The sequence below is a fragment of the Balaenoptera ricei genome, chromosome X (assembly GCF_028023285.1).
Source record: "Balaenoptera ricei isolate mBalRic1 chromosome X, mBalRic1.hap2, whole genome shotgun sequence".
Lineage (NCBI taxonomy): Eukaryota > Metazoa > Chordata > Mammalia > Artiodactyla > Balaenopteridae > Balaenoptera > Balaenoptera ricei.
The window spans coordinates 120129780-120156764 of record NC_082660.1 but is presented as its reverse complement, the minus strand read 5'-3'; the positions used below and the strand labels follow the sequence as shown (position 1 = coordinate 120156764).

General features: G+C 41.4%; 1 protein-coding gene across 6 annotated transcripts; it reads right to left on the bottom strand.

Moving 5' to 3' along the window:
- Positions 1-5256: 5256 nt before the first annotated feature.
- On the bottom strand, positions 5257-26577 carry ZNF449 (zinc finger protein 449). 6 transcript variants are annotated; one of them, XM_059910194.1, is made up of 5 exons: positions 26512-26577; positions 22446-22895; positions 20549-20753; positions 8381-8494; positions 5257-8183 (listed from the first exon to the last, which is right to left on the bottom strand). In XM_059910194.1, exons 2-5 carry the CDS (start codon positions 22797-22799, stop codon positions 7297-7299), a joined length of 1560 nt encoding a protein of 519 aa, XP_059766177.1. In that variant the 5' UTR covers positions 22800-22895; positions 26512-26577; the 3' UTR covers positions 5257-7296. The 6 variants fall into 6 exon arrangements, with proteins under 6 accessions (XP_059766177.1, XP_059766175.1, XP_059766179.1 ...); XM_059910192.1 differs by lacking the exon at positions 26512-26577 and adding an exon at positions 25978-26028; XM_059910196.1 differs by lacking the exon at positions 26512-26577 and adding an exon at positions 25978-26020 and having other exon boundaries at positions 22446-22888.
- Between the last annotated feature and the right edge of the window lie 408 nt (positions 26578-26985).

Below are 26985 nucleotides of genomic sequence, written 5' to 3'. Positions count from 1 at the left end.
ACTATACTCCAATTAAAGAAAAACAAAACAAAACAAAGATGGCACAGGCTTGGGATCAGGACAAGTACTAAACCCCTGAATCACGTGGAGCTCCCATCAAATATAATTATCCCAGGAACCATAAGCTATGACTCAGAAGCAGACCACCTCTGTACAAGTTTATTTGATGTAGTTTCAAATCAAAAGAAAGACACTCAAATCCTACAAGTCCACTTTAAAGCACATATTGTTTACTCCTTAGGGGAGCAACGTCATCACACTATAAGGTGCGGAGAAGGGGAAACCCTGCAATTCATTTTGTAGAGTGGAATGCAGAGTGGTAAACAAGGCCCCTCTGAGGCAATGCTGGTGCCCCTCCAAGAAGGTCAAACTGACAACTGTGTTCAGACGACCAACAGCCAATGGCTTTTAGCAGAGAAGAAAGGAGAGTGAGCCATTTTCTTGAGGGTAAATCAACTTCTCCATATTAAAGCTGTTAGGCAGCTAAATCTAGTAGCGACGTGCACCTCTACTATGAACAAATGACTTCTACTAAGAGGCTTCCTGGGGGGCTTCCTGGGGGGCTTCCCTGGTGGTGCAGTGGTTGAGAATCTGCCTGCCAATGCAGGGGACACGGGTTCGAGCCCTGGTCTGGGAAGATCCCACATGCCGCGGAGCAGCTGGGCCCGTGAGCCACAGCTACTGAGCCTGTGCGTCTGGAGCCTGTGCTCCGCAACAAGAGAGGCCACGATAGTGAGAGGCCCGCGCACCGCGATGAAGAGTGGCCCCCGCTCGCCACCAACTAGAGACAGCTCTCACACAGAAACGAAAACCCAACACAGCCAAAAACAAATTAATTAATTAATTAATTTAAAAAAAAAGAAGAGGCTTCCTGGCGTCGCATAGAAGAATTGAACTTTCAGTCCCATCTTTACCAATATGGGTGACCTCTCCCCTTGTATATGGGTCTTGGTACAGCTGCATATATTAATCCAAGGGCTAGTTGATGCTGTTAATCTTGGTGGCCTTTAGAGAGGTGAATCGGAATGTAGTGGTGTGGGAAAGTTAAGATAATGCTCTCTAAGTGGAAAACCAGACTCCAAAGCTTGGAAATTCTTTTCTTTTTCTTTTATTTTCCGGCCACGCCCCGCAGCTTGCAGGATCTTAGTCCCCCAACCAGGGATAGAACCTGTGACCCCTGCAGTGGAAGCGCTGAGTCCTAACCACCGGATTGCCAGGGAATTCCAGAAGCTTGGAGAGTCTATTGTTCAAAGCTCAGTGTGTGAAGAAGGAGGTCTGAATGGAACCCGAAGCTTGCTGAGCTGGACATGGGAGCAGCTTGGCTTGACTTCATCGCTCTCAAGGAAGGTGCTGCACACACAACACAGGGAGATTTCTTTAACTTCTATAGCTTTTCAGCAGCTGGAGTAGTTGAAGGATAAGCGTGAAGTTGCATGAAGAAGGGTGGTCCGGCTTCTCTATTTCATGCTTTTGACTTCTCTAGGGGCGTCCAATCTGGGTCAGTGTATGTAGGAGTCAGAGCAGGGGCTTTGGTAAGACTGAGCCGAAAGGTATTGTGTTTTGAAAGAGAGTATGAAGAAGCAAGTGGTTTAAGGGATATAAAGTGTGGTGTGAAGTACAGAATATTATTCATCCTGCACAATCTTCCTGTAAGCAGCTCTTTTGCCCTTTTTCTGTTTGTCCATCTCTGTTTCCCTTAGTTATAAAAATGAGATCACTAGGTAACATTTAATCTAACTAACTCCTGACTTATGCTCTTCTGAATGTACACAATGCCTTCCCTAACGTGTTGAGTCATTTCCCAGATTCTAAGGAGTAAGAATGAAGAATTAAATAGTTGAAGAATGACCAACCCCCTACCCCTAGTTTCCCCGTTAGCAAATTTGCAGGCGAACCATGTGGACAAGATAGCATCCAAAGGAAGATCACGAGTCAGCAGATCTGCACACAACAGAAAAATGACGAAGAATCTGACCCTCTACCTTAATGATTAACTGAGATTATTTCCCCTTTTTCCCTTTAAAAACTTTCATGACTGAGCAGAACCTTTGGAGTTGGTTTTGGGATTCCACCTTCTCCCTGGGTAGCCGGTTTCATGATTAAAGCAACTTTTCCTTTCCAACCAACTCTTGTCTCTTTACTATTGACTTTTCAAGTGGTGAACAGCCCAACCTGAGTTTGGTAACATTCCCTTTAGCACTAAGCACTTCAAAATGCAGGCCACAATGAAAGGTTAAGACACTAGGAGTATCCAGGAGAGGGAAGACCACAGACGAACTCATCATTGTTGTGTTGAAAGGAAACTCTGAGGGCAGCAGTAAGTGGTTGCATACAATCAACCTGGACTACTAACATTGCTTATTTCTAATAAACATCTAGAGGAATTCTTCAGTGACTCCGGAGTTATATATATTTTGAATGTAAACTGGTTCTCTAATATATGAATCAGGTTTCCAGGTAATCCTTGGAGATAAAATTTTGTTTTTGAAAATCAGTGTATCATGTTGGGGATTGTGATGGGCTTCACTCGCTCAGAGGAAAGATATGACATTTTAATACCTTCTGATCCTTAAAAAATGTGAACTTAGGCCATGCTAGACCTCTGAGAAGTCCTGTTTGACAATGCAAGCTGAAAAAGACTAGATAGTGACTAACTTACGCATCACTCTGGTGAGGAAAGGACTTAACCCCCCCGCCCCCAATCCCAGGAGTTAAATTTCCAGAAATGGGGAACTAAGCTGATTATTAATGCTGAAGAAAGACTAAGAGATGAGCTCTCTTCCCGTCTGTTCCATATCTGTTACAGAGGACTCGAAAAGAAGCAGGAGCTGCCCAAGGCTGAAGTGTAAGCTTTGGTTCTTTCTAAGAATGTTCAGTTTATACACTGGGCTAGAAATGAAAGAGGGTTGAAGAAAGAAAGAGCATGCAGTTTCCTGGAAGTGCCTAAGACTGTTTCTTTTCAGAATGTTACGGTGATGCAGGTGCAAGAGGGCAAAGCTTCATGTCTCTGTTCCCCCACCTGATGGTGAGCCAGTTGGGCACTGATTCACCTGTCTGTTCCCTAGACAACCTCGCCAGCACACTGGGAAGCAATCCCTGCTGACTCAGGAGGGCCACTGTCACAGAAACCTCAAAGTGCCCATTGCAGGTCCTCGCTGCTTTCAGGACAGACCACTGTGGAATCCCGAGGGAGAGTTTTCTCAGTCTGGCTGGGAAAGAGTAAGTCTCTCCGAGGTCTCTTAGCCTCCCGCTTTTAGGGCCAGCCTTGATAGCTGGACAGCTGTTAACAATCGCCATATAACATCCATAAAATGGACCCAATAAAACTCTTACCAAGGGAATGGGGAGTACAAAATTGCAGGGGGGCCAAATGGGGAGGAAGGCAATCTCCTCTAAGTTACTGCCTCTTCACAAACACCAAGGGCATTGCCAAAGACATTAAAGTAATTTAGAGGTCCAAGACTGTATTCTAAATTTGTGCCTTACAAATAGAATCCTGATTCTCTAGGGTTTTTAGGACACTTAGCAAATTTTGTCAAATATGTGTCTTTTTCAAAAACCTAAATGAACTTTAAATGTAGAAATAGAGTGAACCTCATTTTCTAATCACAGCGCAGGAGAACCAAAACTTAAGAGGAAAATGGCAATATTGTACAGTTCGTGGGTCAAAGAGGAATTATAATGAAAACTGTGATAATAAATAATTTTGAAGTCATCAATAATAACATTGTGACGGTTAATTTTATGTGCCAACTTGACTGGGCTAAAGGCTTCCCAGATAGCTGGTAAAACATTATTTCTGGGCGTGTCTGTGAGAATGTTTTCAGAAGAGAAATGCATTCATTCAGTGACTGAGTAAAGAGTTCCGCCCTCACCAATGTGGGTAGGCATCACCCAATCTGTTGAGAGCCTGAATAGAAGAAAAAGGCAGAGGAAGGGCGAATTCCCTCGTTCTCTTCTTCAGCTGGGATGTCCATCTTTTCCTGCCCTTGAACATTGGAGCTCCTGGTTCTCTGGCTTTTATTTATTTTTTTAATTTTTATTGGAGTAGAGTTGCTTTACAATGTTGTTAGTTTCTGCTGTACAGCAAAGTGAATCAGTTATACATATACATATATGCCCTCTTTTTTGGATTTTCTTCCCATTTAGGTCACCACAGAGCCTTGAGTAGAGTTCCCTGTGCTATACAGTAGGTTCTCATTAGTTATCTCTCTCTGGCTTTTAGACTCAGGGACCTACACCTGCAGCTCTCCCCCCACCCCCCATTCTCAGGCTTTTGGCCTTGGACTGGGAGTTAAACCATTGGCTCCCCTGGTTCTTACATCTTCGGACCTGGACTGAATTACACCACCAGCTTTCCTGGTCCTCCAGCTTGCAGACGGCAGATTATGGGATGTGTCAATCTTCATAACTGTATGAGTGAAGTTCTATAATAAATCTAATTTTATATATATATAAATACATACACATATGTATATGTGTATATATATAAATACATACACATATGTATATGTATGTGTGTGTATATATATATCCATCTACCCATCCTACCTGTTTCTCTGAGGATCCTGGCTAATAGAAGCATTATATATAAAAAGTATGGAATGTGACTAAAGACATATTTAGAGGAAAATCCATAGCCTTAAATGCTTTTATCACTAAACAACAAATACTTAAGATACGATATGCTGGATATTTATTGAAAGTGTACACTGTGTAGGGCCTGAAAAAAATATATTTCATTTAATCTTCATAGTACTTATGAGGTGGGTACTGTGTTTTGCCATTCGTAATACTTAGGAGGTACGTACTGTATTTTGCCCTTATCTTTTTGAAATGCTCAGAAGTATAATTAGGCACATCCACACAATGTTTTAACTATGATATGTTTCCAAGGACTATTTCACATAATTCTTGATTCAATGCCACAAATATTTATTAGTGCTTATTATATACAAGACACTATGACAAAGAAATGGATAATAGATGTTCTCTACCCTGTAAAATCCAGTCATGTGTGTTTATGATATAGATGATACAGCTCATATTATGATTGCAACTAACACTACTAGCTAAATTGATTGTATTAAATGCTGAAACTGATACATAAACCCAGCGCCATGGTTGCAGGGAGTAAAGTGATTCCAACTGAGGTTGGGGGCAGGAGTCCATCGTGGGGCTTGTTGCCACTGCTCAGGGAAGCATCTCTAAGTTGTTCAAACAATTAGTTAATGTGATTGAAGCAGGAAGGGCACATACATTTCCACTTTATTAAAATATTGCATAGATACAGAGCAGTTGGGCACATCCATTCTAAGGCACTGTCCTGGATTGAATGCAATTCCACAAGAGAGAAAAGAGAAGCCATTACATTCGGTATTATTCACCTCTACATTCAGACTCCTCCCATGTTCCATGTTTATTGCTACTGGGATCTCAATTTTAACCCCAAACTTATAGCAGCATCATACTGGGACCTAGATGACAAAAATGAAAGACACATCCTGGCTCTAGCACTTGATATGATTTGGCACTTAACTACAAACTCTCTTGCATTGCTCTCCATTTGTTTCCCAACTCTTGTTTAACTAAAGATATTATAAACTCTTTATGAATTAATTTCTTTACTAGTTTTCATTAAGCCTAGAACAGGACTAGTTAGGCACATAGTAGATACCCCCAAAATGCTTATATTAAATATCACTTCCAAGAACTTCAATGGAATAGAAAAAAATATTCTTTCCGTAATTCTAGTTTAAGGAAAGGATGACTGGTAGCCTCATGAAGGGGAAATACGTGAATGTCCTCTTTCTTGTATTTTACAACAAGGAACTAGGCTGAATGAATATTTTCATGTATTAACAGCTTTACCTGACAAAGAGAGTTCTTCCCTTGCTACAGGAACTTGAGTCATTACCACTATCATATGAGAACATTTATATAAGTAGCAATGTGTGTGTGTGTGAGATTATAAGTAAAATTCAAAGAGGCTGTGAATCACTGAGCAACGTATAAATATCTGAATTAGTGACCTTCACCTCCTTAAATAATGTGTGTGTGTGTTACATAAAAAACATATAAGTTTAAAGAGTTTTTCATAACACCCTTGAGACAACTGGAGATAACGAGGCTTGGGAACAATCAGACTATACAGATAGCTATAGAAATATCTGTTAAAGGCAGTGTGTTCCAAAGAATATTTGCAGAATACTAGCTCTGTGGGTCATTACTGGGTATACATGAAAAAGGGTTCTGGGCTCAAACAGGACTGTAAAACACTGAGCCAAAAGAGGTGCTTTTTCTGCCTTTACCAGAGGACCTCTCAGAATTCTTACATGCTGACGTGCGCTGTGAATCTACAAAGCAGAAACAGCAGGAAGTGATGCCCAAACTTATTTGCAGACTATCTTGTAGAACTAGGTGTTCTATGACACACACTTAGGGAGACACTGAATTAAAGGATGGGTAAAATTCAAAAGCACTGAGAGATACATAGTTGGATAGCAAAGGAGAGTGAAAAGCAATGGACACTGGTTCCTCAGTCAATCTAAATTAAATTAGATTCCACTTGTATAACTTCAACTGTCAAATGGGTTCTTCCACAAAGAGCTGACTTATTCTGGGAACAAAATAAATCATCAAATCAATACTCAGCTCTAAGCGGCATCACCCCAGGCTGCAACTAAGCAGACTAGCCAACTTTGCAAAATTCAAAAGTAAAGATTAAAATTCTAATTCCCTCAAAAATAAAATTTTCAATGGAAAGAACCCAGTTCATACCAGGCAAATGAAATCGTCTTCATCCATGTGTTCCTAACACATTTTCATTATTTCATAAAATACACTGTCTCCTTTCTTGCCACTTGGGACACATATAAAGCTTTAAACTAATATAATCACCTTTAATAATGACAGCAGAATAATTATGGTGCTGCTATAATAGATATGTCAGATAAATATGATTATCCATTAGTTGACCCTACCCTGAAAAGGACTGCCATTATTTTTATGCTTACATCTATGATACGGTTGGCTTGGTTCACAAAATTTTTCAATGTAATAAAAAAATAAGAGTTGTAGAGACAGAATAAATCAAATCTAGGAAAACTGCAAGAGTAGATGGATACTCTAGAATTCATATGACTTGGAAGATGGGTTTTTAAAGTAGGAAAAAAAAGCTGTTCTTATAAGCTCAAACAAAAAAATTCTTCCAAGACAAACAGGATGCTGCAGGTTTAAGATTTTGTTTTTTGAGTTACTGTCAATCTCTGTAGGACTTGTTTCCTTTCACAATCCTTAAAGAAGACCTCTAAAGTGAGTGACTTGGTGCATAATAAGGCCTGCTCTCTGTCTGAAGCTTTTAGAACAATGACTACACTTGTATGGCTTCTCCCCTGTATGAATTCTTAAATGAATAACGAGGCTTGGTCTCTGTCTAAAGCTTTTCCCACAGTAATTACATTTAAATGGTCTCTCTTCGGTGTGAGTTCTCTGGTGCAAAGTAAGAGCTGTCAGCCTACTAAAACTTTTCCCACAATTATGACATCTATGAGGTTTCTCACCTGAATGAGTTTTCAGATGTCTTTTAAGACTTGATCCATGACAAAAGCTTTTCCCACACTCAAGGCATTTATATGTTTCTTCTTCAGAATGGGTTCTCTGGTGCCCTATAAGGTGTGACCGCCGAGTGAATCGCTTTTTACACACCGTGCATTCATAGGGTCTCTCCCCCGTATGAAGTCGTTGGTGTCTGTAAAGGTCTGAACTACGAAGGAATCTTTTTCCACATTCAGGGCACTTATGAGGTTCCTCTCCTGAATGAATTCTCTGGTGCCCTGTAAGCTGTGACTTCCGAGCAAAACATTTCCCACACTGAGAACATCGGTGAGGTTTGTCTCCTGGACTCTTTTTCTTATGGGGTCTAGGGTTGAGGGGTTCTTCCAAGTTGGAGCTCTCAGGTTTCTCTCCTGCTGAGGGGTTCTGATGCTCTACAAGTTTTGTTAAATCTCTCTGTAAATCCTCTGGGGGGGTTTCCCATTGATTTTCTAACTGTACATAGTCTTTTTGCAAGATGGGGCCATGAAGAGCATTCCCCTCTAAAGTAACAATAAATGGATACATATTCTCCATTTTTTTCTGTTTTTCTGAAGTAGCTTCTTCATTTTCTATCCCGATCTCAAAACCTGAGAGAAGAAACAGAATGCAGATGTCACTGTGTCCCACATTGAAAAGAACATGAGGGAAAATGAAGAGTTATATTAAACCACCAGTAGAAATAGAGACATTCTTAAGTACAATAGAATCCAAAACTCTTTACCTTGTTCAAAGTTGATTTTTTTTTCTTTTCTTTCTTCTGTGTTACCAACGAATGATTACTTACCTAACTTGGAATCGAGTAATTGCTTAATTTCTTTGGAATCTTGTAGTTCCTTCACCCATGCCTCTTCTCTATGCTCCAATGGAAAGCTCACGTCGAGTTTTGGTATTGGATATCCTGGCCAGAAGAAAGATGAGAAGCATAATAGTTTAGGTCATCAAAGATTTTTCCAGAGTTCAGGCTGATATCTTGGACATATGGCCCTTAATATCTACTTCCTCCTCAACTACTATTATGTCATCTGGAATCTCTTGCAAGAGTCTTTTTTTTCTTTAAGATAAGAACAAAACAAGCCTATTCTCTTCTAACCTATGGAAAGGGAGTAAATCAATTCTGTGCAGAAATCAATACAATAAATTGCTACTGTATCTATTTTGATAATAGATTTATTTAGGTTAGAGCCAAAATATGAAGTAAATCTTCATAAAGTTTTGGCACATTAAACCTGAGAAATGCTGTTATTGAGTACTACGTAAAGAGAGAGAGGTAAAGCCAGAAGTTATACAACTGCTTATTGGAATAATTTCAGTTGAGATTTTCAAATTATAATGGAAACTGACTGGGTTAGCAACCAGAAAAGCAGTCTTTATGCTTGTTTCAGCTGAAGACTAGAAGTGGATCCTCTTGAAATTAACCCAAGTAACCATCAAAGAGTGTTTCTCACTGTCAAGCTAAGGACAACCAGAGAAGTTTCTACACTCAGTGCTCTGCTGTGTCCTACCACCCTCTCCTCACTGAGGAGAGCCACTCTGACTCCCATCCTCTCTCCACACCCCTTCCTCGCCTTCCTCTGCTCTGGCCAAGTTAACCGGTCTGCCATCAAGTTTGGGTTGGAAGTGGCTCATCTGAGATCGAAATGCAGCATGATGTTTAAATATTAGCATCATTAAAATAATATCAGCAAGTTAATTTGATGAAACTTTAAAATTTAAAACATATCAAAACATAGGAAGTGGACTAAAATACCTTATTTTATATTTTCGTGGAAAAAAGGACCTTTTAAGATTAAGAAACAAAAATGCGTTGCAAATAAAATTCTGTTTAAATTCACTATATTGTTTTTGTTTGGGTTTCAAAGCTAAGAATAGGATGAGAGGGTAATGAGACCGAGGTCAAATAAAAATGGAGGTCATAGATCAAAGGAAAGCTGCGATTACATAAAAGTAGGGGCAAACTGAAACTTGAAATAAGCAGAGAGAGTAGCAAAGGCCTAGGTGTGAAACACTAATTTATAATCTAAATGCAGGGAGGGAGACAGACTTCCAACACGATACCATGAGGAGCTTTGCAGACCTATTTCCTAATGAAACTGGTGAAAATTACTAAAAATAACAAAGAAACATTCAAAGTCTAGAAAATTAGGAAACATCTATTGGGTTGGCCAAAAAGTTCATTCGGGTTTTCCATACGCTGTTACAGAAGAACCTGAATGAACTTCTTGGCCAGCCCAATATTTTAAAAACTCTGCTAAAATTTATAGAGAACAGCAAGAGTCTTACGTATTTAAACCAAAACTGTTCTCTTTAGTCCCTCTCCCAGCTCCACTCCAGATTGGCATAGCCAAGAGCCTGGGGCACTCTTTCCCCCAGCTCCCATTCAGAGGGATATCTTCCTGGGAGGGGCAGGACCCCAGCATTTGTCACCCTACCCTTAGCTATCTACTGTTGAGTCTAAATTCCAGGCCACTGTGGCTGAGAGGTGAGGGCTCCTTTCATCTACCCAGTCTCCACTGGTGGGATAGAGGATCTATCTACCTTGGGTGTAGTATTGCTGAGAATACTAGGGCCCTGATTGCCCTTGCAAGGCAGTTGTGGTTTTGTAAGGCAACTGTGATTGTAAGGCAGTGGTTTCTTGCCTGGAGAGGCAAGTCAAGAAGACCTGAGGCTCAGACTTAGTACTCAGCTCCTAAAGTGGCAATGTGACTCAGAGATAAGCACATTATTGTCCCCACCTCCAGCTCCAGAGCCATGCATCAGAGATTTGGCCTGGGAGGACAAGCAGGCCTTAAAAGAGGTAGCTCCTAAAGTCTTCTCAAAGAAACTGACTTCATTTCCAAGAGAGAGAGGAGATGTTCAAGCCTAAGGATACGCTCAAAAAGAGTGGAGGCTGTAATGAAAGGCAATTGGAAAGAGTGATAGATTTATTGCATATACACACTAAACTGTAGGCTGACTAGTTTGCAGAAGAGAACTGGGGAAAGAGACAGCTGGGAGGAGCCCTCCTGGGATCAGAACAAATCTCAAAAACTGACCTCAGGAACTAGCCCATCTAAGGTGTCTGAATTTGATTGAATTAGTCTACAGAGCAATTTATGCTCCAGGGCATTGTTGAATGCAATAGAGCAATTAGCTGGCAATTAGTAGCTGAGTCTGGTCAGGGCAAGAGACAGCCAAAGAAAGCCCTGCAAAAACTACTGTCATTCCAGGGTGACTATGTGCACACCCAAGGCTGTGCTCCATGAGGGCAATATCAAATGCTTAATATTGCAGGGTGAACTAGAGTTCACTAAAATAATCCAGCCACTCACCAAACAAATAAATAAACTCTGGAGAGTGAGAAGAAGGACACACAGTTGCTACAGTATGTAATCTAAAATGTCCAGTTTCCAACAAAAAACAAGACATGTATGTGGACAGGAAAGTATGACCCCTACACTGGAAAAAAAAAGAGAGCAGGCAACAGAATCTGCCTATGAAAGTGACTAGATATCTAATTTAACAGACTTCAAAGTAGCCATTATGAACATGTTTCAAGGACTATAGGAAACCATGATTAAAGAAGTACAGTAAATTATGATGACATTACATCACATCAAATAGAGAATATTGATAAATAGGGACTTCCCTGGTGGCGCAGTAGTTAAGAATCCGCCTGCCAATGCAGGGGACACGGGTTCAAGCCCTGGTCCAGGAAGATCCCACATGCTGTGGAGCAACTAAGTCCGTGCGCCACAACTACTGAGCCTGTGCTCTAGAGCCCGTGAGCCACAACTACTGAGCCCGCATGCCACAACTACTGAAGCCCGCGCACCTAGAGCCCGTGCTCCGCAACAAGAGAAGCCAGTGCAATGAGAAGCCTGCACACCGCAACAAAGAGTAGGCCCTGCTCACTACAACTAGAGAAAGCCTGTGCGCAGCAATGAAGACCCAACGCAGCCCAAAAATAAATAAATAATTAAATTTAAAAAATATCGATAAATAGATAGAAATTATTTAAAAAAATAATTGAAACAGAGTCCCCCTAAAACTGAGTTCCTCTGCTGAGTTTATGATTAACCTCTCTATCCCAAATTTTATTCCCTTTCTTGTCTGGCACCTGTTCCCCCTCAGGATTGAGGAGTATCAATGCAAAGGGGGGATTGAAACCAAGCAGGACTCTCTGTGTCCTCCATTTCTTGTTTGTAGAAAAAGGCTTTAGTCTCCTAGGCCTTCCCTGACTTCCAAAGAGCAAATTCAAGCAGTTACTTATTAGGGAAGTGAGGGAATGCAGAAACAAAGGAAAAGCAGTCAAGAAACAATAGTTCAGTAAACAGAGTCCTAGTTCCTCCTCAAGGGAGATATACATATGTGTGTGTGTGTGTGTGTGTGTATAAAATAATCTGATACATATCTTTGAGTTGTTCTGCAGGAGCTAAGGTTCCCCACCCAGGTGGAGGATGGTAACTACCTTCTGAGACCCCAGACTGGTCAGAAAGTTGATGACTGAGATTCCTGAAACATCACTCTGCTACCTCACTACCAACCAATCAGAAGAAAGTCATGCACCCTGCAGCCCTCACTCCAAATGCTGCCTTTAAAAACTCTTCCCTGAAACCCATCAGGGAGTTCAGGTCTTTTAGGTATGAGCCACCTGTTCTCCTTGCTTGGCCCTGCAATAAACCTTTCTTTGCTCCAAACTCTAACATTTCTGTTTGTTTGGCCTCACTGTGTGCCAGGCACAAAAACTTGGGTTTGACAACAGAATCAAGTGGTAATTCTGGAGTTGAAAAGTACAATGACTGAAACGAAAAATTCACCACAGTGGCTTAAGAGTACATCTGAACTGTCAGAAGAATTGCTGAACTCGAAGACAGATCAATAGAGGTTATGCTATGAAAAGAACAGAGGCAGAAAAGAATGAAGAAACATGAATGGAGTCTCAGAGAAAAGTGGGGCACCATTAAGTGCACCAACAGATACATAATGAGAGAACCAGAAGGAGAGGAGTGAGAGAAAGGAGCAGAAAAAATATTCGAAGAAATAATGGCCCCGAACTCCCCAAATGTATTTAAAAATGTCAATATACACATCTAGGAAGCTCAATAAATTCCATGTACAATAACTACAAAGAGATCTACAAACAGACATATCAGAGTAAAAATCCTAAAAGCCAAAGAAGAAGAAAAAACCTTGAAAGACAGCAAATGAAAAATGACTTGCCACTTACAAGGGAACCCTAGCAAGATTAACAGCTGAGTTCTCATCAGAAACAACAAAGGCCAGAAGACAGTGGGATAATATATTCAAAGTGTTCAAAGAAAAATAAAAACTGTCAACCAAGAATCTTATATCCAGAAATACTATCTTTCGAAAATGAATATGACATAATATTTCTGATAAACAAAAACTGATGAGAGTTCATTGGTAGCAGACTTGCCTAACATGAAACACTAAAGGAAGTTCCTTAGTCTGAAAGCAAGTGATCCCAAACAGTACCTGAATCCACATGGAAAAACAAAGGGCACAAGTAAGGGTAACTATTTAATTATAAAAGATAGTACAAATACAAATTTCTGTTTCTTGTCTTAAAAGATTTTAAAAGCAATTATATAAAACAGTATGTATGTAGTATATTGTTGGGCAAATAACATATAGAAATGTATTATATTTGCCAATAACAGCACAAATGAAGTGGGTAGGAGAAAGCTGTACTGGGCTAAAGAAATGACTCCAGTTAGTAACTTGAATCCACAGGAAGAATGAAGAAAATCAGAAATGATAAATAATGTTAATATAACAAAAGCTATAACATATAGTTGTTTTCCTTTCTTCTCCCAGCTCCTTTAAAAGTCTTAAAATTATATAAAGTAATAACTATAACAAGATATTGTTGAGTTTGTAACATTTTTGATATAATATGTATGATAGTAACACCCCAAAAGGGGAAAAAGGAAATAGAGTTACATAGGAGAAATATTTCTATAGCTCACTGACATTGTTAGTATAAATCCGAAGCTGATTATGATAAGTTAAGGTATACATAATAAATCCTAGAGTAACCACTAAGGAAATAACTTTAAAAATAGTGAAAATTCATTAAAGTACATAAGTGTTACATTCAAAATATTAGTGTCAAAGAAAGCAGTAAGTGAGGGATAGAGGAGCAAAAAAGATATGAGACACATACAAAAACAAAAAGTAAAATAGCAGATATAAATCCAACCATATCAAAAATAAGATTAAATGGTATGAATTAAACAACTCGATCAAAAGGCAGAGATTGTCAGACTGGATTTTTAAAAGTCCAACTATATGCTGTCTAAGGAGACACACTTCAGATTCAAAGATACAAATAGATTGAATGTAAAAGAATGGAAAAAGATATATCATGCAAGTAGTAACCACAAGACAGCTAGAATGACTATATTAATATCAGACAAAATAGACATTAAAACAAAAAAGTTATTAGAGATAAAGAGAATCATTTTATAATGATAAAAGAATCAATCCATCAGGAAGATGTAACAATTATAATCATACGTGCACTTAATAACAGAATACCAAAATACATGAAGAAAAAATGGACAGAAATAGTAAAAGAAATAGGCAATTGAATAGTAATAGTTGGAGACTTCAATATCTCCTTGCACTATTGGATAGGAAATTTAGGCAGAAGATCAACAACAGAAGACTTAAAAATTACCATAAACCAACTAAACATCACAGACATTTATAGAACACTCCAACCAACAACAACAGCAGAATATACATGCTTCTCAAATGCACAGAGAAAATTCTACAGGACAGTTGAGATACTATACCATAAAACAAATGTTCAAAAATGTTAAAGGGGACTTCTCTGGTGGTGCAGTGGTTAAGAATCCGCCTGCCAATGCAGGGGACGTGGGTTCGAGCCCTGGTCTGGGAAGACCGCACATGCCGCGGAGCAACTAAGCCTGTGCACCACAACTACTGAGCCTGCGCTCTAGAGCCTGCATGCCACAACTACTGAAGCCCACGTGCCACAACTACTGAAGCCCATGCACCTAGAGCCCGTGCTCCCCAACAAGAGAAGCCACCGCAATAAGTCCGCACACCGCAATGAAGAGTTGCCCCCGCTTGCCGCAACTAGAAAAAGCCCGCGCGCAGCAAAGACCCAATGCAGCCCAAAAATAAAAATAAATAAATGAATAAAAATTTATAAAAAATGTTAAAGGATCACAATTACAAAGTATATTCTCCCACCAAAATGGAATGAAATTATAAATAAATAACAGAAAGAAAACTGGGAACTTCACAAATATTTCAAAATTGAACAACATACTCCTAAGTAACCAATCAGTCAAAGAAGAAATCAAAAGGGAAATCAGAAGTATTTTGAGGTAAATGGAAACGAAAATGAAAACTTAGGACTGTAAAACCAGTGCTTAGAGGGAAATTTATAGCTATGAATGCCTATATTAGAAAGGAAGAAAAATCTCAATAACCTAACTTTGCACCTTACACCATCTCTGGATACAGAGAACATGTGCTCATACTTGAGCTTCTTCTTGGATGAACTTCTTAATTATCTACCAACCTCGCCCCCCACTCACCTTGTCGTCCTACATCCTACATAACATGCAGATCCTTGTGCCTCTGGTGCACTCAGCCTCCACTTCCTGGACTCTCAGAGCCCTGCTCCTGACACTATAACCAGTTTGCATTTCCCAACCTATGCTCATGACCCATGTCAGCGGAGGCCACTGACCATTCCTTGACCCATCTTCCACCCTTCTGACGTTAGTTCCTATCCTCTACTCTTACACACTCCATAGCATACCATCACAGATGCTGAATGAATTGGACGCTTATTGAAAAGGTTTTCACAGATATCAGCCCTCCTTCTATCTGCTAACATGGTGATAACAGTTATGACTTTTATACAGCAAAGATCAAACACTTTGATGATACAGAATAAGTGAAGGCAAGGAGAATTTGGCACTCTCATATGCTGTGGTGGGAGAATAAATTGGTACAACAATTTTGGAGGACAATTTGACAATATCTATTAAAGTTTTAAATACCCATTAACCAATCAACCCCACTTCTAGAAATTTATCCTATCGACACCTGCATATACACAAGGATGCTCACTGTATATTTTATAGCTTGGCTCCAGGGCTTTGAATCAATGTTGAATGGCAGTCAGAAAGCAGGCTCTAATTTCTACTTCTGTCAGGGGGCTCTTCTCTTCACCCTCAATGCAGACTAGTCTGTGTAGCTACTATTACCATTGGATGAGTGGTTTTACAGCAATAGAAGAAACATCAATTGCTAGTCAGTTGGTATAAAATAAGAGGGTCCTACAAATAGAAACCAAAGCCTATTACCTTAAATTCAACCATTGCTTCCGTCTTTTATAGTCTAGAACCTTAGTTTCCAAGTGATGATAATGTGTTGTCCAGGATGTTAAACTCACCTCATGGTTATAGCCAAGAGACTCATCATGGGTATATTTTATTTGACCTAATTAACTGAAGAAATTTACTCAAGAAAAATTGACTGCAGAAAAAGAAAAAAAAAGATACAAGGATATAATGTACAGCACAGGGAATATAGCCAATATTTTATAATAACTTTAAATGGAGTATAGTCTATAAAAATACTGAATCACTAGGTTGTACACCTGAAACTAATACAATATTGTAAGTCAACTATACTTCAATTTAAAAACTACTTTCTGACCTAAAAAAACTGAAGTATAAAGTAAAAGGTTAGTAGGGACAGGGAAGCATAGGTGCACAGTTGTTTTAAAATATAGCTCCAAATTCTTTGATATTTTTCCCTTCAAGTGGTGGAATTTAATTTTCTTCCCCTTAAGTGTGGGTTGGATTTAGTGACTCTCTTCTAATGAACTGAATATGGTAGAAGTGATGGTGTGTGACTAGTTCATCAAAAACATTGTGGCATCCCCCTTGCTTTCTCTTGATTCGTTTGTTCTGGGGGAAATCTGCTGCCCTGTTGTGAGGACACTCAGGCAGCCTATGGAGAAGACTGCTTAGCAGGGAACTGAGGTCTCCTGCCAGCCCCTGCTGACATCTTGACAGCAACTACATGAGCAGCTCTGAGCCAGAAACACCCTGTCAACCACTCCCAAATTCCTGACTCTCAGAAACTGTGAAGTGATAAGTGCTTTTTCTTTTAAGCTACTAAATTTTGGGGGGGGTAATTTGTTATTCAGCAAAAGCTATCTAATACAAAGAGGGAAAAAGCAACTTGAGGTTAACAAAGAAGGTGCTTGATTGATGAATGTTCCCCCCATCCCAGGCTCAGGGAATGACTTCATTAAGCCCCATTATCAAACATTGTGTCACAAAGTCTCCACTGTACCAAGAAATATCATTACTATTGTTAGGGCTGGATATTAGCTAATGATACATCATTTAGTATAATAGAATAATCTGAAGAAATTTAAGTTACAAGACTCTTTTGTTGCTTTGCGGACAGCATTTTTTGCCCTAATTTTACTTTAAATTTTCATCTCTCATATCCTGCATCACCAAAAAGATGTGACCTTTGACATTTTGCATACAATTCCCCAGTGTAAGCTCATGCAGTTAAATTTTAAAAACCCGAGGCTTTGGCAAATGAAAATTGTTCCAAATTTGGTGTACTAATTTTGAACTCCAGACTTTCAAAGATAAGCATGGTATACTTTATATTTTTAGGACCAGCACATCTTTTCTTTCTTATTGCAGACATTCTAATATTTTTGCCTATCTCTAACATCTGGTGTGTCTGGCTTGAATTCAAATAAGGGATTTTTTAAAGCTTATGTATTTCTTAGATCTCTTTATATTTTCTACTTAAGTTCTTCCCTCTTTCTCTCTTATTCTCTCTTCCCATGCCCCTCTGTATTCACATTGAATGAATATCATTAGGTGAATATATGCATGTATATACATATATTTTTTTCCATTTTATATATACCCAACAACTTAATGTTTTGCTAACAGGGAATACATTCCAAACTTTAATATAAAATCAACTGACCTCTTCCATTACTTTGAAAGTTCTTCTATTCTGCCAGCATCCTGTGCTTTTCACTCAGCCTACAATATGATGTGCTTCATGTAATATACCGAAGATGTTTTCATTTAAAAAAAAACCAGTAAAAGTATAAGCAACCTTTAAATTATGGAACAATAAGTCTTGCATCATTTTGCAAAGCATAATATATCACTTCAACAGTGATGAAAAAGGGGTAGTTTCCTCTCCTCCAAACTGGTATATTTTACTTGTTTAATTCATTCTATCTCTTCCTTGTTGAATACACTGGACATTTCCGTGCTTTAAAGAGTAAAGTATTACAATCAAGAGCAACATTGCTGTTTGGCATCATCTGTGATCTTTGTACCTGGGACTGTTGCTAAGAGGAGCAAATTAACATGGGGAATGAGAGTGCATGTGCAAAAACATTTATCATTAAATATTTCTAGCTAAGTTTTACTACTTGTTGCTGGCATAAATACAAAATTACAGATTTTTTAGAACTTTTAAACAGACTATAAACTATAGGTAATGTAAAGATTGGAAGGTAAATGACAATATTATATAGTTCTGCTTTGACCATAATATACATACATATGTAGTTGTCGGTTTTTCTTTTTTGTCACCTTTATTTTAAAATATTCTAGAGACCCACAAACACCTCAAACTCCACATGGTCAACATGGTCAAATCTAAACTCACGTTGACCCACCAAATCTGATCCTCTTCTTCTGTTCTCTGTGTCAGTGAATAATATTATCTATCTTCCCAGTTCACTGGCCAGAATCCTGGATACCATCCTTAACCTCTTTTTCTTCCTCATCCAACACCCAGTCAATCACCAAGTCCCATAATTTCTATTTCCTACCTATCTTTCAAATTGGTCTTTTTCTCTCTACCACCACCGACACAATCTTAGTCCAGAAAATCATCCTCTCTAAGGTGGATGATTGCAGGATAGCTGTTTCTAGTCTTCCCTCTCTTATTGTAGCCAGAGTGACCTTCTAAATGCAAATCTGTGTATATCCCTGCCTTACTTAAGAACATCCAGTGGTTCCCCACTGCCCTGGTAATAAAGCATATCTTCTCAACAAGGCTGACAAAGTTCTTCAAGATCCAGGACCCTGCTTCTCTCTCCAGCCTCTTCAATGCAACTCTGGCTCCTCTGTTTCTCCTCTGCGCCCTCACACTGCAGCAGGAAGTCTTCAAATATTCCATGCTCTCTACCCCTCTGAGCCTTTGCATAAGCTGCCCATTCTGTCCAAAGCCCTCTCCCCTCCCCACTTCCACCACTCAGCAGGCTTACTCCAATCCATCTTGTAGGTGTCTACCCAGATCCCCCTTCCTCAAGGATGCCTTCCCTCTCTGCCAAAGCTGGTTAGGTGGCAATCCTACGAGCTCCCATAGCATCCTACTCCCTCCAATACATCATTTTACAGTCCTATTTTCATATCTGAATCATCCACAGGAGCTGAAGCTCCAAGGTGCCTGGGACTGATTTTCTGTCTTGTGTACTAGAGACCCCAGGATGGCAACCCACTGAATGGGGAAAATATTTGCAAATCATATACCTGATAAAGGATGGATATCCAGCATTTAGAGAGAACTCTAAAATTCAACAACACTAAAAAAAAAAAATCAAAAATGTGCAAAGGACCTGATTAGACATTCTCCAAGGAAGAATTACAAATGGTAAATAAGCACATGAAAAGATGTTCAACATCACTAATCATTTGGGAAATGCAAATCAAAACTACAATGAGATACCACCTCAAACGCATTAGGAATGCTACTATCAAAAAAAAAATAACAGGTGTTGGTGAAGATGTGGAGAAATTGGAAACCTTGTGCACAGTTGGTGGGAACGTAAAACGGTACAGTCTCTGTGGAAAACAGAATGGAAGTGCCTCAAAAAATTAAAACTAGAAATGCCGTATGATCCAGCAATTTCACTTCTGGTTATATACCCAAAAGAACTAAAAGCAGGGTCTCAAACAGATATTTTTACACCCATGTTCACAGAAGCATTATTCACAATAGCTTAAGATGTAGAAGCAACCCAAGTATACGTTTATGGAAAATGGATAAGCTAAATGTGATATATACATACAAAGGATTATTATTCAGCTATTAAAAGGATGGAAATTCTGAACCCTGAGGACATTATGCTAAGTGAAATAAGCCAGTCACAAAACGATAAATACTGTATGATTTCATTTATATGAGGTACACAGAGTAGTCAAATTCATTGAAACAGAAAGGTGAATGGTGGTTGCCGGGGGCGGGGGACGGTGGTGGAATGTAAAAATGGGGAGTTATTGTTTAAATGGGTATAGAGTTTCAGTTTTACAAGATGGAAATAGTTATGGAGATGGATATTGGTAATGTCTCCACAAAATTATAAATGTATTCAATACCACTGAACTGTACACATAAAAATGGTTAAGGTGGCAAATCTTAGGTCGTGGGTATTTTACCACAATAAAAAAAAATTGAAAAGAGAAAAATTGGCTTCCTGAGCAGGGTCATTAGCTTAAGGGGTTTTCAATCCCATTCGATCGAAGGTGCTTTGTGCCCAGCTATTCCCAGAGAGATACTTCCTCCTTCAACTCTTTTTTTATTTTTTGATTTTTTTGATGTGGACCATTTTTAAAGTCTTTACTGAATTTGTTACAATGTTGCTTCTGTTTTATGTTTTGGTTTTTTGTCCGCGGGGCCGGTGGGATCTTAGCTCCCTGACCAGGGATCGAACCCACACTCCCTGCATTTGGAAGGCAAAGTCTTAACCAGTGGACCGCCAGGGAAGTCCCTCCTCCTTCTACTCTTGATCAGAGTGGCCTGTTTCCATCAGGTAATCGGTATTCTAAGCAACCTCAACCCTGGAGAGCTCTTGAGCTCTCAAAATGGAAACCAAAGAAAGGAAATAAAACCCTTGCCTTACCAGGGTCCAGAAAGGGCTGGCCTTCCCCAGCAGCACCGAAGCTCAGCTCCTGCGGCCCTGCCTGTGGGATCCACGCCTCTGCCACTGGGACCTCCGGGGCAGGTCCCATTACTTGGAGTGGGGGTGACTCCAGGTGGATGTTTGGCGGTATGTGTGCCATTCCCACTGGTGCCAGTTCTTCCAAGAGCATTTCCTGCCTATCGAGCTGGGGGAAATGCCAGAACCGTCACTGAAGTCCAGACCAGCCCTGCCCAGTAGCAATATAATGCAAGTCACCCATGTCCTTTTAAATGTACCGGCAGCCATATGAACCAAAAAATGAAATAGGTAAAGTTGATCTTAATAACACACAGTATTTAACCCAATATATCTAAAATATCAGAATTTCAGAATGTAATCAATATAAACAATTGTTACGAGATATTACACCGACTTTTGTTTCATACTAAGTTTTTGGAACGTGCTGTGCATGTTATACTTACAGCACATCTCGATTTGGACTAGCCACGTTGCAAGTGCTTAAGAGCCACACCTGGCTAGTGGCTACCGTTCTGGGTGGTGCACGACTAGACCATACAAAGATAAAATATATTTGGTAAGCTAAACCAAGAAGATGGAGAAAGGAAGGGAAACCATAAATTCATTCTATCCTAGGGGGACAGGGAACCTTGGATGACTCCAAGGAGAGTTGACCCCATCAACACACCAGGCAGAAGTGCCCCTAATGCCCACCAACAAACACTTTCTTCTCCCAAAGATTCTGCCCGTGCTCAGCTATGGGTTTCACTCGATGGTTCTGAACAGAGACCAGCGCCACTGCCCACATGGGGCATTTTGCCTATGATGGCAGGTGGTGGCTATCAGAATGTAACGAGCCAGAGGTGGGAGTCTATATATCCGGCTGGCCAAAATGTTCGTTCGGGTTTTGCTGTAACAAGGAAAATCCAGAACGAACTTTTTGGCCAACCCAATAATTCACAGGGCAGAATTGTTCCACCCCCCAAACAATTTAGGAATGTTCCCTCAAACATTCATGTAGATAAAAAGAACCTGTCAAGGACCTCACCCTGTTGGTTGTATAAACACAAAATATTTTTGCATATTTTAGCATGACTTGAATGCTCTAGGAAAGCATTACTTTGGAAATCAAATGAAGACTATACTACTTATTGTTTGGACTGACCAAGAGTTGTCTGCCACTTTGAGAAATCATATGACCAACAGCAACACCGCTCACAGTGTTTGAGCTGTATCACATCAGTCAGAAGTTCTGCCTGTCGCCTTCCCAGTGTATCTGTGCACAGATTCAAGCAAATGACAACCTCCTGAAGTTTTGGTGCAGTCAGGCCCAAATATGTGCACGCTCACATGCTTATTAGTTCATAAGAAATCACATTCCTTTTCCTTTATATTCCTTCTAGACTCTACTTGACTCAGGGTTGGCAAAATTTTCTTGTAAAGAGACAGACAGTAAATATTCTAGGCTTTGTGGGTAGTATTGGTCTGTTGTCTCTTCTTTTTTTTTAAACCACTCTTCAGAAAGGTAATAACCATTACTAGCTCATGGGTTGTATAAAAACAGGCTTTGTCCAATATTTGGCCCATAGAGCACTTATTATATTGATTTTTTTTCTAATTCGGTGTATGTAAGGAGGTTACATTATCTATAAATTTCATTTTAGCACAGTAAAGGGGACATTACCAAATATCTGTTATAGAAGTGGAGTTGGGTTTAATAGGTGAGAATCACTGAAACATATGACAATTCCAGCAGAAGGAAAAAATGGAAAGTCCTGCAGGGAAATCCTGAGGCACCAGACAGAATGTCTGATCCAGTCCCAACTGCCTCTGCTACTTCTTTTGGTCTAATTCCCAAGATCCCAACCTCTTTTCTCACCTGCTGCTCTGGTATCTCAAGTTCTCTCTGTAAGTCTTCTATCAGTGACACAACTCTTTCTCTGTTCTCTGGGCAATGTTCCCTCACCCAGGTCTCTATCTCTGTGGGCAGAATCGTTAGGAATTGCTCCAACACCAGCAGCTCCAAGATTTGCTCCTTAGAACGCATCTTTGGCTTCAGCCATTGACAGCAGAGCTCCCAGAGTTTGTTGAAAGCTTCATGAGGCCCAGCTGCTTCTTTGTACTGGAACTGCCGGAAGCGCTGGCGGAAGACCTCACAGTCGGTATCATACTCTTGAAACACCGAGCCCTGATTCAAGGAGGCCTGGATTGCACAACCCAGGGCCACAGCCATCGCCACCTTCCAGCACTGTACAATTTATCTGGGTCCCGAAGCGGCAGATTCCAATTTCTTTCTTTGTGTTATCCTCCGGGCAGAGCCACCTACAAGCTGAGGATGGGACAAAATGAGAAAGGAGAAACAGCAGTGGTTACCATAGGGCAGACTTACCTCCCTTAACTTGCTTACTTTTCTCCAAAGCCCTAAAGAAGCAGATCATAATCTTTTGGGCGGTTTTGAGAATCTGATGAAAGTCATGGACAATTTCTAGAAAGATACATATCACAGCAAATTCTGCATTCAATTTCAAAAAGTTTACAAAATCTTCAAGACCATCCACGGATTCTCTAGAACTGTGCTATCCAATACGGTATTCAATAGTCCCATGTGGGTCGGGGGAGAGATAAATTAGGAGTTTGGGATTAACAGATATACACTACTATACATAAAATAAGTAAACAACAAGGACCTACTGTACAGCACAGGGAACTATACTCAATATCTTATAATAACCTATAATGGAAAAAGAATCTGAAAAAGAACATATATATATATATATATATATATATATATATACATATGTGTATGTGTGTGTGTATATATATATATATATATATATATATATACACATACATATATGTACATATTGGGTTGGCCAAAAAGTTCGTTTGGTTAGTGAATACGTTGTTCCATAAGGTTTCTCGTGAAAATGAAAAATATGTCTTTTATTTTCACTTAAAACCGAACAAACTTTTTGGCCGACCAAATACATATATATCTGAACCACTTTGCTGTATATTTGAAACTGATACAACATTGTAAATTAACTACACCTCAGTAAAAACAAAATAGTCCCATGTGGAAGTTTAAATTAATTAAAACTAAAAATTCAATTTCTCATTCATACTAGCCACATTTCAAGTGCTCAAGAGACATCTTTGTGTGGTACATATATACAATGGAATATTACTCAGCTATTAAAAAAAGGATGAAATAATGCCATTTGCAGCAACACTGATGGACCTAGAGGTTGTCATACTTAGTGAAGTAAGTCAGACAAACACAAATATATGATATCGCTTATATGTGGAATCTAAAAAAAGGTTACAAATGAACTTATGGACAAAACAGAAATATAGTTACAGATGTAGAAAATAAACTTATGGCTACCGGGGGGTAAGGGGTGAGGGAGGGATAAACTGGAAGATTGGGATTGACACATACACACTACTATATATAAAATAGATAACTAATACTGAGTACAGCACAGAGAACTCTACTCAGTACTCTGTAATGACCTATGTGGGAAAAGAATCTAAAGAAAGAGTGGATATATGTATATGTATAACAGATTCACTTTGCTGTACACATGAAACTAACACAACATGGTTAATCGACTATACCCCAATAAAAATTTTAAAAAAGGGACATCTTTGCAGAAAGTTCTATTGGACAGCTCTGCTCTAGAATTCCATGGACCCAATGAACCCCTACAGATTTAGTGGCCTTTAAACCCACTCCCAGCCTAATTTCAAATGTCTTGTGTTTCTGAATATAGCTGGGCCACAGAAGAAATGGAGGAGCAATGCTTACAATGGTGAAGAACCATGAAAGTCCATCTACCTTTGAGTAACCTTTAGTCACCTTCAACCATGGGCATCTTAGCTAGGGCCATGCCTTGCAAAGACAGCAAACCACCAATCAGTCCCTCATTCCTCTCCACTGGAGGTTCTGCGTAGTTCAGGCAACATCGCCTTGACCCTCATCCTGAAACAGCATTCTAAGTGACTTTCTCATGAGCAAAACACATGGCAACAGGACAGGCCAGCAGGATTCGGGTCTACATTAATAACCAAGAACATCTGTCACATTCATCACGCCTCGTGCCAGCTACTGTTCTAAGCCTCCCACATGTATTGGTTCATTTAGCCCTCACCCAACGTTAGGAGGTGGGCTCTGGTACTGTGCCCTGGATACAGACGAGGGGACTGAGCTGAGGCTGAGGAGGACTGCATAACTTTGTCCCAAGTGACACAGTAAACGCCAGAGGGAAGTGGGGAGGAGGTTGGAATCTACAGACTCCTGCACTGCTCACGTCCCAAACATCCACATGTTCTCTGAGTGCAGCCTCTGAGGTCACAGAGGCCGTCACGTACATGTCCCCACAGGTCTCAACACCGGTGCCCGCTCCCCCCACCGCCCCGTGTGCTGTGGTTCCTCTCTGTCTGCATTTGCCAGGACGCCTCACGTACCTGTCCTCTTCCTTGGAGTGGTGGGACAAGGAAAAATATGCTCATGATCCCACCCAGTCATCCCAGATGGACACTGCCCCCATAGCACCGTTATCTTGATGGCAGCCTGGGCTTCAGCGGCAGACCCATCTCGTGATAACATGCTAGCTCTGAGGCCCTGACGCCCAGGGCTTCTGTCGCTAACACGAGATAATCACAGCATCTCTTTCACAGAAGTTCCTGAGGCGGATCCCAGCGCAGGGAAAGGAACAGCAGTGTGCCTGGCACAGAGGAAGCGCTCAGAAAGCTCATTTCCTAGGAAGCTTCTATTTCCTCCCACCCCACCCCGCCAAGGCACCTAATCGTCGCTGGAGGGCATCCAGGGACCGAGCTGGTTTGGGCTACGGACCCGCCTTGAGTGCGCTCCAGCCTCACAGCTGGGCAGCCCTCCGCGGACGGTCCCCAACCTTCCACCACGCCGACCAGGGTCTTGACCCTCTGGCTTTCTCCCCGTCGGCCCTTCCGGAGGAAAACTTCACTCCACCCCGGGGCTGATGGCTTCTCCTCAAAGCCTCCTGAATGAAGCCGGCCCACAGGGCCCGTGGATGAAGAAGGGTGTAAAGAGAGGGCACTCGGGGAAAGGATAGGGGGACAAGCCTAAAAGCCGGATCAAAATCGGGTGGCCGCGGTGCGGCCCGAGCGTGCTCCCCGGGGAGGATGTCCCGCCGCCCGGAGGGGCGCTCCCCGCCCCGGAGAAGCCCGGGAAGGCCCGGCCGGGTCGCAGGGAGCGGCGGCGGGGACCCGGGCCGGACAGGGGCCCGCCGCCCGTCGCTCCTTCCCGTGCCCGCACCCGCATCGGGGCTGGAAGCGGCCGGTTAGCGCAGCCCGAGCGGGAAGGGAGCCCCGCTCCCCGTGCCCGCGCCCCAGGGACGGCCACGCCCTCTGACCGCTCCGGGACTCACCGCCTCAGCGCCCACGGCTCTCCCAGGCTCACCGGGTGCAGCTGCCCAGGGCGCAGGCGCGCGGCCGCGCTGCGGACTACAACCCCCGGCAGGCTACACGCCACTCGCCTAAAGATCGCGGCCCCTAAGGATGCTGACGCGGGAGAGGCTGGGAGTTTCCTTGGTCTCCCCTCGGCCTGAGGCCGCTTTTGGAAGCCATCCCATTTCCGGTCTTAAGCGACTCTAGATTCCCGGGGACTGGGTGGGGCGTGCTCCAGTTCTAGATCCTAGCGAGGGCTTCTCTCCCGTCAGCCCTAGAGTAACCGGAGCGACTGGGGACATCCTTAAATCTGTTATGACTGTATCAGTGATTCTCAAACCTCTCTTTTTAGGAAGAATGTTTTTGCGAGAATCTTAAAAATTCAGATTTCTGCGCTCTACCCCGACACCCGTACTCATTGGATCTCGCATGAACTCGAGAATTTGCATTTCAATAAACTTTTCTGGGTATAATGACTCTGATCTTCCGCTCCCGGGTCACAGTGGCCTAGCTACCTTTGTATTTTCTTCTCGTAAAGAACCGAGCTTCGACGAAACTACCCGGTGCATTCCTCTCTGCTTTCGGCCGCCACCAGAGGGCTCTTGGGTCTTTAGGTTAGCCCAAATGGCCCCGCCTCTTGTCTTCCAATTGGTTGTCCGCAGGTCCCGCCCCCGGAGTCAAATTTTCCCTTCTGGGTGGTCAGCCGTGAGTTGTGTCCAGGCCAGAGGCGATGATGTCATTCTGCAGATGTAGGCCTCACATTCGTCCCGAGCTAGTTTGTGAGTGTGTGTGTCTTTGGACGCCAAAGTTTAGTGTTGGTCCAAGACAGAGAAGAAAGAGCTGCCTGCGATTGTGCCTCCCAGAGGCTCTGGTGGAAGCGAAACCTGGGGCAGGCGCCCCACTGTCGCGAGCCTATAGAGGCCAAGGCACTTGAATCTGCTCCGCCTGGGCTGGAGTTGGGCTCATGGACGGGGTGGCCCCAGGGGTAC

What these genes read in the sequence shown, in the direction of transcription:
- ZNF449 (XM_059910194.1), bottom strand. Translation starts at nt 22,799, where the DNA reads ATGGCTGTGGCCCTGGGTTGTGCAATCCAGGCCTCCTTGAATCAGGGC. An exon ending in TTGAGATACCAGAGCAGCAG is followed by an intron (nt 20,754 to 22,445) that starts GTGAGAAAAGAG and finishes CATTTCCCCCAG; the next exon opens with CTCGATAGGCAGGAAATGCT. An exon ending in ATTACTCGATTCCAAGTTAG is followed by an intron (nt 8,184 to 8,380) that starts GTAAGTAATCAT and finishes TTCTTCTCTCAG; the next exon opens with GTTTTGAGATCGGGATAGAA.